The 9,199-nt window shown below is 48.2% G+C and overlaps 1 protein-coding gene across 1 annotated transcript in view; it reads right to left on the reverse strand.

The window, feature by feature from the left end:
• Positions 1 to 2,683: 2,683 nt before the first annotated feature.
• Positions 2,684 to 9,199, reverse strand: part of LOC109920945 (differentially expressed in FDCP 6 homolog) — a 77,073-nt gene continuing 70,557 nt past the window's right edge. Inside the window, exons 5-6 of the mRNA XM_048607804.1 lie at positions 6,999 to 7,122; positions 2,684 to 3,205 (exon numbers count right to left, since the gene is read on the reverse strand). Of these exons, the coding sequence (XP_048463761.1) occupies positions 2,979 to 3,205; positions 6,999 to 7,122 (351 nt within the window). The 3' untranslated portion in view covers positions 2,684 to 2,978. The remainder of the gene's footprint in view (positions 3,206 to 6,998; positions 7,123 to 9,199) is intronic.

The raw sequence follows: 9,199 nt of genomic DNA on the forward strand, positions 1-9,199 counted from the left end.
GTCTCTCTCTGTCTCACTCTATCTCTCTCCTGAAGGGGCTGTCTCACTCTCTCTCTCCTGAGGGGATTGATACACTCTCTCTTCACACCCCCACCCCCAATGGGAGTAACACTCTGTCATTCCTTCTCCCTCCGCACTGTGACAGTGAGTCCCTGTAACAGCATAGCCCTGTCACAGTGGCCTGTCCTTACCCTGGGGTCAGGGCTGATGGAGTGAGTGCCACCTGCTGGTGAAATGAGGGAGTTTCATTCCAGTTCTGTCGAGAATGAGATGCACAGCCCCCTCTCAGGTTACCACCTAGTCTGGACTCCCCTGGTGATCAGCAGCTGTCACTGTCCTGGCTTAGCCCAGGGGGCATGATTGAGAAACCCAGCTCTGGCCGATTCCCACAGAACCATTCCTGTGGATTCCCCATTTTGAGCCTAACTGTGGCTCGATAGTTAGCAGCCCAGGAACTGTGCCAAACTACAAAAACCCTCAGAGTGTCTCATCGAAGCACAGCAACATTAACATCAACGACTGGGAGGAGCATTTGTTCAAAGTGGAGACACTTTTCCATCAAACTGCATCAAGCTTTGAATCCCGATGTTTTAATGATGAGGTAAAGTAGATCAAGGAGGGAAAGTAAATGAATGAAATCCTGCACCACCCAGGATTCCACTACCTCATGGGACATCCTTTCCACTGTGCCTCAAGTCCTGTTGCTGGAGAACTGCCCTTTCACTTAGAAAGCTGGACAGAAACTCACAAATCTGAGTACACATCATACTCTAACGGACAGAGACAGCCAACAGCAATGACAACCAGTTCCATTGTTACCTGGCTTAATACCAGCGGCTATTTGAGGCTATTTAACAACAGGTGCCCTTTGCTAGGGCAGGGGCAACATGAGCTGATACATGTTTGTTGAGGGCAATTGGAATGGATTGGATTATCCTCTGCCCAATTCCACCGCACCCCCATCTGCTCCCTCCTGGAGCTCGACTTTAATTCCGAGTGGGTGTAACAGGGTTTGAGCAAGTTCAAATCTCACCCCATCAGTCACCTCCAACATCAAATCAGAAAGCTGATCCTCGATTGTTAGGGGATAATGAAGCGGTGTGGGTTTTCTGTAAGCTAAGTAGCATTTTCAGTACATGTTAACAGAGATGTTTTAACAGCTAAAGGTCTAACAATCTGATAGTATAATCACGTGTGTTAGCTGGAGCAGGATTGGACAATATAGTCATATGTAGTAGTGTGAAGATGATTGGATAATGTAGTCATGTGTACTAACATGCAAACACTGTTGGATGGAGGTATGAATGAATAAAAGGTGTAACTTTTTATTTGGAATTGTTCTTTTTACTGGATTGAAAGTTTATCAGTAAAATTGGTATAGAACCCTTCTTCTTGTGGTCAAAGTTTGAGCTGTCTGCTATTTTCTTAATGGGTCCATCTCCCATGCATGTATGAATAAACTTTTGAACAAAGAAATAAAGGGTGAAATTCTCCCTTTCACTGATTTCTCTCTCATTTTGGTTTTAGGACAATAATACAAGTGTGTCTTGAACACGTTTCTATCACCGTATTGGTGGAAGAGGCACAGAGAAGCATATTGCTGTGGCTCTCCCACAACCACTTGCACTCCCTGTATTCTAACCCCAGCCATCCTGTCCCTTCTGAAGCTAATCTCTCATTCTTTCCTAATCTCTGCTCGGGCTTCCTCATGTGCTAATCTCATCCTCCCAAGGAATTAATTTGGTGAACCTCTCGATTGGTACCCCCTCTATGGCAAGTATTTGATCCTTAAATAAATAAGGGAAGCAAAACTGTGTACAATTTGCCTGAGCAAAGCTCCATACAAATGCAGCAAGACATTGTAACTCATGTAGTGCTGAAGGCCAGCGCACCATCTGCCTTCCTAATTCCTCACTGGCCCTGTTAGCTAGCTTTCTGTGACTCTGGAACAGGGGCAACTTCAGACAACAACCAATCTCTCAGTATTCCTTCTCCCAAAGGAGAGATGGCCCCACACTTCCCCACATTGTATCTTGCCCACTCTCCAATGCCTTTGAACCTTGCTTGTATTTTCCTGACAACAAACTCCTTCCCCTGGGATGGGTGTGAAGACTTCATCTGTTGAGGAACGAACTCTTGATTTCTCCTCTAATCCTCAAACCTCCAGTGGATCTCCACACTGGAAACGATCCAAGATCTTTGCCCTTCTCTCAATGCTCAAACTGTTCATACCGCCAATCACTGTGACACCTTCTCTCCTCTCTCAACAACACTAACAACGTTGCTGACATGAGCTGAGCACTGAGATGACGGAGCCCTCGATCTCAGCAATGTCATCATCCAAAGAGGCCAACCCCACCCCCCCAACACCCACCAACCTTTAGCAATCTCCCTGGCAGCCCTAACGATGGCCCAGAGGTTTTACTGAATAATCCTCCACTTTGCTGCAGAAGCAGCAAGAGAAACAAAGCAAACTGAGCAGTCTGAAGTTAGTGATGGTTCTTTATCATTCTTTGGATATTATTGCAGGTCCAATCGCTTCATGTAAACAACTTGGAGAGGGGAAGGGGGTTGTTGAGGGTGAGAGGGGGACAGGGGGAGAAGGGGGAAGGAGTGGGGAGGGGGGGGGGGGGAAGGGGGAGGAGGGGGGGGGGGGGGAGGGGGGGTGGGGGAGAGAAGGGAGAAGGATTCATGTTGATGGGGCTTGTCTCTCCCAGTATCAATGGTCCCCAGGCTGTCTCTGTCCTGCTCACTATATCCTTGGCTCCAGTGTCAGGGAACACGACAATGTTCCCAGCTGTGTGCAGACCCTGGGAAGGGGCTGGGACACACTGTCCGACAAACGGGCAGGCTGAAATGGAAACCAGAGACACGCACGCACACCCACACACGCACACCCACACCGGGATTCGGCACTGACTCCCCAGGGGGTCCCTCACATCTTCACTCACACTGGTTAGTCCACACTGCGGCTCCACCTAAGGGATCATCTTAGCCCCTGTCAGCGACATGTTCTTTATGTACTCCGCCATGTTTTCGTAATCCTCAGAGTCAGAGCCTGGCATCTCTTCGGAGTCCAGAGACGGGACCACCTCGTGTTGTCTCCTGGCGTTGCGGTCTTTCCTCCTGACGGCAAACTCTTTGGGAATGAAAGCTCCTCCTCCTCTGTGGCTCAGGATGTCACTCTTTGGCGGATTCTGGGCAGCTGGAACACACAGTCGCACATCTTACAGCAACAATAAACGCTTGCACAGCAATCTGTAACATACAGCGTCTTCTGTTTTTACTCCCTCGTGGGTCGTGGGCGTCACTGGCAGGCCAGCATTTACTGCCTCATCCCTTGCTGGACAGAGTGGCTCAGGACAAAACAATCCCTAGCTCCTCCAGCAGGAGTGTTACCTGAGAAACTGTGACCGCCCCGCCCCCGCCCCCGCCCCCACACCCCCAAGCCCCACCTCGAGACACACAGGACAATATCCCAGAGGCTTACAGCAGCAATTCTGCAGGAGCAGCTGTAGGTTTTAGCAAATGCAGTTATACAGTGTGGGACCATGGCTGCCACGGGGAAAGAATGGAAACTGGGCAAAGTACGAGGCCAGGAATTGGAGGGGAATAGGCATTTTATAGGCAGATTGTGACCCTCAAACTCAGCCCCCAAACACCCACCTCACCCTGAGCCTCTTAGTCTGACTCTGTCCCCCCTTCACCTAACCCTGCCCCCTCTCCCTGACCCTCTTACCCTGACCCTGCCCCTACACTCCAACGCCACCTCCTAACCCTGAACCCCCCCCCCCACTGTGATCCTGCCCCCTCACCCAGACCCTGTCCCCCTCACCCAGACCCTGTCCCCCTCACCCGGACCCTGTCCCCCTCACCGTGCCCCCACCCTCCCTCACCCTGTCCTGAACAGAATGGTGCTGGTGATGGAAACACAGAGTTATGAAGCTGGGTTTGTGGATGCCCTTGAGTCACTGAGCCGGGGCAAGGGCAGCATTTCGTAAACACTTGGTGAGTGGGCGAGAGCTGTCTGAGTCACTTTTACATGGAAATATCATCTCCAGAACCAACAACTCACAATGAGACAGCCTGGAGTGCAGACGGGCAAAGAGACTGAACATGGCTGTGCATGTTCAGCAATCACTAAAACCTGAAAAACGGTGCCAGGAATTTCCTGAGAAGTGCGAAAGGAATGTTGGCCTTTCTCCCAAGGAGTTTAGAAATGCATAGGGCTGGAAGGTATGTACAGTTATGTACGCGGGTCTATGTCCTTATCCTTTATCCAGAGTGAGGATACTGTGGCCTTGGGGAGAAAGAATACAAGTTTGCCTAAATTTTAGGGACATCTGAAGAAGGAGCGAGACTCCAAAAGCTTGTGTCTTCAAATAAACCTGTTGGACTGTCACCTGGTGTCATGTGTTTTTTGACCTTAGAGGTTTAAATAAGAGTAGGTTTACCTACTTCCCTCCACCACCGAGAAGGACAAGGGTAGCAGATACATGGGAATACCGCCCCCTGCAGGTTCCCCTCCAACCCACTCACCATCCTGACTTGGAAATATATCGCTGTTCCTTCACTATCGCTGGGTCAAAATCCTGGAATTCCCTCCCCAAGGGCTTGTGGGTCAACCAACAGCACATGGACTGCAGTGGTTCAAGAAAGCAGCTCCCCATCACCTTCTCAAGGGGCAAATAGGGAGGGGCAATAAATACCGACCCAGCCAGGGACGCCCACATCCCCACAAACAAACAAATTCCCACAAGACAGGCTGAGGGGTGATCTAACCAAAAGGATTTTAAAACACTAAGCAAACGAGGCAGGAGAATTTGGAGAAACAATTTTTAGAAAAGGGGACACATTACTAATGTTTCAGCTGTAACATTCAGGGTCACAATGTATTTTCACGCTGAGGGTCGTGATAACAATCATCTGCTGGACACGTTTTCTACAAAAGGCAGGAGATCCTAAGGGTTTATTGGAGCTCTTAGCACCTAGACTGATAGGGAAAGGTATGGATGGGAATGGATAAAGGTGATCGGAATGGGATGAAATGGAATTGAGGCACGGATAAGCTGACGGAATTAGTGGGACCAATGTAAAGGGGTAAGAGCCTACAACATTCCTGTCATCCCCAACTCCATTCTGTGGCTACCCCGGAAATCTCACAACCCCACTGCTGTTCCATCTACTGCTCTACAGTATCCCCTAAAACCAAGTCCGTACTCCACACCGATTCCAGAACTGGGGCCCTTACCCAGTACATCACGGTGCATTGTCTGCGTTGTGATGGTGCTGGTTCTCCAAATGAGCATTACATTTTTGTGCCATTCTCCCTGCAATCCAGCATGTTCTTCCTTTGCAGCGAACAGTCTAATTTCCTCTGTAGCGCTCTGACTGAAGTCTCTGAGGCAGTGTGTTCCAGAACTGAAACACTTGCTGCTGCAAAATATTTCTTTCCTCATATCTATGTTGATTTTTTTTTGCCAATTACTTGAAATCTGTGTCATCTTGTACTCCACGTTCTCACTACTAGGAAAGGTTTCTCCCTGTCTTTTCTGTCCAGACTCCTCTGATTTTGAAAACTTCCTTTCAATATTCACACCTCCAAGAAAAAAAAGCTCCTAAATTTTCCAATCTATCTCCACAATTCAAGTGTTTCATTCCTGAAACTAATCTCTTCTGCACCCCCTCCAACACCTTCATATCATTCGTAAAGCATGATGTCCATAACTGCACACTTACAAACCATGCAATGTGTAGGAGCAAAAGTAGGCCATTCATCCCATCCAATCTGTTCTGCCATTGAATAAGATTATGGCTAATCTGATAACCTTCAACTCCACTTCCTTGTCTTTTCACTCTAACCCTTGATTCCCTTCCCGAATAAAACTCCATTTCAGCCTTGAATGTATTTATCAACCAACCTCTACAGCCCTCTGCAGCAAAGAATTCTACAAATTCACTCCCCCATGAGAGAAGAAATTCTTCCTCATCCCTGTTTTAAATAGGTGACCCCTTATTCTGAGATTATCCCTTCTGGTCCTAGCCTCTCCCATGAGAGGAAACAACCTTTCCACATCTACCCAGTCAAGCCCTGGAAGAATCTTGTTTGTTACAGTAAGGTTACCTTTCATTTTTCTAAATCTCAATGAGTACAGGCCCAACCTACTCAATCTGTTGCCCTTTAGGTCCCTTTTAAATCTTTCCCCTCTCACCTTAAACCAAGCCCTCTAGTTTTGGACTCCCCTGCCTTGGGAAAAAGACCTTAGCTATTTATCCTATCTATGCCTCTCATGATTTTATAAACCTCTATAAGGTCACCCCTCACCCTCCGGTGCTCCAGAGAAAATAGCCCCAGTCTATTCAGCCTCTCCCTATAGCTCAAACCTTCCAAGCCTTGCAACATCCTTGTAAACCCTTTCAAGTTTCACAACATCCTTCCTATAGCAGGGAGACCAGAATTGAATCCAGTATTCCAAAAGCAGCCTAATCAATACCCTGTACAGATGCAACATGACCTCCCAGCTCCTATACTTAATGCACTGACCAACAAAGGCAAGTGTACCAAACACCTTCTTCATTACCCTGTCTACCTGCGTCTCCACCTTCAAGGAATTACGAACTTTATTCAATACCTCTGCCTTTTTTTGATTCCCCATTATTACTTCCCCAGCTCCATTTTCTAAGCTTTCCTTGCCTCTCTCTTCCTTTTAATACGTTTAAAAGAAGCTCTTGCAGTCCACCTTGATAGTACTTCAAGTTTACCCCCAAAATGTATTTTTTCCCCTCTTTCTTTTCTTCATCATCCTTTGTTGAACTTTTGTTTTATAGAAGTGATTACAAAAGTACTGGTATATTATACGTTTTGTTAAGCATAGTACTCAGTGCCAATCCTTGTACTGGGTGCATTCTATACCAGTTTCCCCAGGGAACAGCACAGGTCACACAAGCCCAGTGTGACTGCACAGTACCCTCAGCAGATGCCCCGGTTTTTCCCTTACCCCCAGGCACAATCGGCTGCATCAGTCGACTCAGCTGCACATTCCAGTGTTTCACATGCTGACTGGCTCTCCTCCTCTTTTGCTCTGCCACCTGTGAAGAAGGGAAAAGGGTAAATAATGACAGCTCACATTCAAGGTCACCCCATCAGCCAAGAAACTGAGCTGGAGCTGGCCACAGTCAGCAGCATCCCATCGCAGGAACAGGGCAGGCACGACCAGGGAGGAACCCAATGAGTGATAGGGAGCACACTCAGGAGTCAATCTGACATTTCTGGGGCCGGTTCTCTTGCTCATTCTGATTTTTGGCTGATTTTCCACTGGGAAGGGGAGGTCGGTGAGGGAGCCCCGAGGCTGATGTCCTATCCCGATCAGAGAGAGTTTGAGAGTTCAATAAGATCTGACCTTCCGAGGAAGTTCATCAAACTGTTGTTTGCATCTGTCTTTGGAGTGTTTCATTGGTACAGTTTGCTGGATAGCATGCAAAACAATACTTTCTACTGTATCTCAGTGACAATAATAAATCAAATCAAATAAGAGGTAACATTACTCTACACCCAACCCACAATCCTGCAATTCCCACAACACTTCCTTTCCCATTCAGTCCAATCCTACTTTCCTGCTTACTCTCTTGTTAATACCCCATCTGATTCAATGATACATTGACAGATGTGCCTGTTACTGGCAATGGCAGCAGTTATTACCATAACCTTAGTATTCATTGAGAAAAGGGTGGTGAGCCCATGTTCTGCAGGAAACATCTGCCGTGTGGCTGGGTGCGGAGTTTGAGAAATTCAACCCAGACGCAACAAAGGGACATATTTGCATGGCAGGGTGGTGTAGAGGTCATGGGTTTGGAAGGAGCCTTGGTGAATTTGTACAGAGCATCTTGTAGACGGTGCACACTGCTGCTCCTGAGTGTCGGTGGTGGAGGGAATGGATTTGGTGCCAATCAAAGCAGGAGCTGCTTTGTCCTGGATGGTGTCGAGTTTCTTGAGTACTGTTGGAGCCGCACTCATCCAGGCAACTGGGGAGTATTCCATCACAGTCCTGACTTGTGCCTTGTAGATAGCTTTGGGGAGTCAGGAAGTGAGTTACTTGCTGCAGTATTCCTAGCCTCTGACCTTCTCTTGTAGCTACTGTGTTTATATGGCAAGCCCAGTTGAGTTTCTGGTCAATGATGACTCTCTCTTTCCCCAGTACAATGGTGATGGGTGATTCAGTAATGGTACGGAATGAGCTGCCAGGGGAAGTGGTGGAGGCTGGTAAAATTACAACATTTAAAAGGCAACTGGATGGGTATATGAATAGGAAGGGTTTAGAGGGATATGGACCAAATGCTGGCAAATGGGACTAGATTAATTTAGGATATCTGGTCAGCGTGGACGAGTTGAACTGAAGAGTCTGTTTCCCTGCTGTACAGCTCTATGACTCTGTAAATCACCCGAATCTCTCAAATTCTTCCATTATTAATAAATGGTTAGACCTGGAAATTACAGCCCAGTCAATCTAACCTCAGTGCTGCGGGCATGATTATAGAGAATTATGAGGGACAGAATCTATCTGCACTTGGAGAGATACAGACAGGGACAGTCAGCATTTGTTCAGGGACAGTCATGTAGGCCAAATTTGATTGAACATTTTGAGAAGGTGACCAGTAGTGTTGGTGAGGTTAATGTATTTGATGTCATCTGTGTAGATATTAACTTTTGATAAGGTCCTGCAGGCAGACTGGTTAAACCCATTGGATCAAAGGCAAAGTGACATATTGAAACGAAAACTGGCGAAAGGTAGAAGCAGAGTGTGATGATAGGGGGTCTGTTCCCAGTAACTGGGCCTGTTCTTAACAACCGGGCCTGTTCCCAGTGACCGGCCTGTTTCCAGTGACCGGGCCAGTTCCCCATGACCAGGCCTGTTCCCGGTGGCCGTGCCTGCTCCCACGATGAGTCCTATTCCCAGTGATTAGCCTGTTCCCCATGACCAGGCCTATTCCCAGTGACCGGGCCTATTCCCCACAACTGGGCCTATTCCCAGCGACTGGGCCTGCTCCCCACAACTGGGCCTGTTCCCGGTAACCGGGCCTGTTCCCGGTGACCGGGCCTGTTCCCGGTGACCGGGCCTGTTCCCCGTGACCGGGCCTGTTCCCCGTGACCGGGCCTGTTCCCCGTGACCGGGCCTGTTCCCCGTGACCGGGCCTGTTCCCC

This window comes from Rhincodon typus, chromosome 18, assembly GCF_021869965.1.
Source record: "Rhincodon typus isolate 14 chromosome 18, sRhiTyp1.1, whole genome shotgun sequence".
NCBI classification, from domain to species: domain Eukaryota; kingdom Metazoa; phylum Chordata; class Chondrichthyes; order Orectolobiformes; family Rhincodontidae; genus Rhincodon; species Rhincodon typus.